We start from the raw sequence: 1557 nt of genomic DNA on the forward strand, positions 1-1557 counted from the left end.
GTGCTGACACCTGCCCGTGTTTTGTTCCCCGCAGGCTGGCTGGTCCGATTCTCTGTTTTGGAAGCTCAACCAGTTGCTGATGATCCACATGTTTCACTGCCGCATGGTCTTGACCTACCACATGTGGTGGGTGTGTTTCTGGCACTGGAATGACCTGGTCAGCAGCCTGTATCTGCCTCATTTGGCACTCTTCCTTGTTGGGCTGGCCCTCCTTACACTAATCATTAATCCATATTGGACCCATAAGAAGACTCAGCAGCTTCTCAATCCAGTGGATTGGAACTTTGCACAGCCAGAAACCAAGAGCAGCTGGCCAGAAAGGACCAATGGTCAGGTGCTGCAGAAGAAGAAGAGGACATAGCTGCTTGGCAGCCACCAGACGATTAGATAAGGCACACGGGATACTGCAAAGTTCCGTGAATAATGACTTTTGTGATAAATGAGGTGGCGAATGTTTTGTGTTAGTTTTAAGTGCAATACTAACTTTCTCTTACATTAGTATTAATTTTGAAGTAGACTCAACGTACTTTGAGACCCTGATTTGCCTTTAGGAACAGATTTTTGCCATCACAGTTTCTTTGACTGTTCTGGCTTATTCCTGAAAGCTTAGCCACATTGGACCATATTTTCCCAAGGCAGCGCATGCTGGTGAGGAACGAGGACAGCTTTGTGTGGATACTTGAAGTGACTTCATACCGGCAGTGCCACACAGTGGAGCATGGTCAAGTCAGCATTGATTTTTTTCTGGTCATACACTCACATTCCATGTGTCTTACTCAAAAGTTATATTCTTTTTAGTTGGAAAGAATTGGCCTAAGGGCTGGCCCGGTGGCGCACTGCTACAGTGCGCCGCTTGGGAAGCACGCCGGTGCTCCCGTCGAGGGTTCGGATCCCACATACAGACTGGCCGCTCACTGGCTGAGCAAGGTGCGGGGGCAANCCTTGCCTGATCTCAGGGTGGTCCCTGCATCCCGGTGCCCCTGTCCTTAACTACTGAGTTTCCTTCCACAAATGCATGATAGTGTCCCCATCATGGGAAGGACCTGCTGGGGATGATTCTGCAGCTGGGGTTTGTCTGAGTCAGAGGAGGATGGAGAGGCTGGTGTGGAGGCAGCTCATGGGTCTGCACTGTGCTGGATTGTCCTGGCACTGATGAAGCCCTGCCACAAGGTCCTGCCTTGTGTCTGTAGTCTGAGGCATGTAATCTGCAAGTTAATTATTCAGTTTTAGCTACAATTGCTCGAAACTAGTTTTAATGCAAATTTGGCATAATTCTAAGACAAGTCAATTTTGGCATGTATCCAAGGACTTTTGGTGTGAAAGTACTAAACAAACCAACCAGGAAATGTATTTCATCCTACGCTTATTTCTTCTAAGAGATTTTTCTCCTGCGGTCTAGATATAGGAGATTGATATACATATGTCTTTTAGTTTTGCTAAATAAGTATTGCTTGTTTACTAAATATGTGCAAACTTAAGATAAAAAATAAGATTGGAGTGAGATTGAATTTTGCTTTAGGGAGCAGAAATCAAGAGCAAGATGAGCAGGTGAACAGT

General features: G+C 46.1%; 1 protein-coding gene across 1 annotated transcript in view; it reads left to right on the forward strand.

Annotated features, from left to right (window-relative positions):
• Window positions 1-812, forward strand: part of CLN8 (ceroid-lipofuscinosis, neuronal 8 (epilepsy, progressive with mental retardation)) — a 13209-nt gene extending 12397 nt beyond the window's left edge. Inside the window, exon 2 of the mRNA XM_008589869.1 lies at window positions 35-812. Within this exon, the coding sequence (XP_008588091.1) occupies window positions 35-361 (327 nt within the window). The 3' untranslated portion in view covers window positions 362-812. The remainder of the gene's footprint in view (window positions 1-34) is intronic.
• Window positions 813-1557: the final 745 nt, after the last annotated feature.

The sequence above is a fragment of the Galeopterus variegatus genome, unplaced genomic scaffold (assembly GCF_000696425.1).
Source record: "Galeopterus variegatus unplaced genomic scaffold, G_variegatus-3.0.2 Scaffold5707, whole genome shotgun sequence".
NCBI classification, from domain to species: Eukaryota; Metazoa; Chordata; class Mammalia; order Dermoptera; family Cynocephalidae; genus Galeopterus; species Galeopterus variegatus.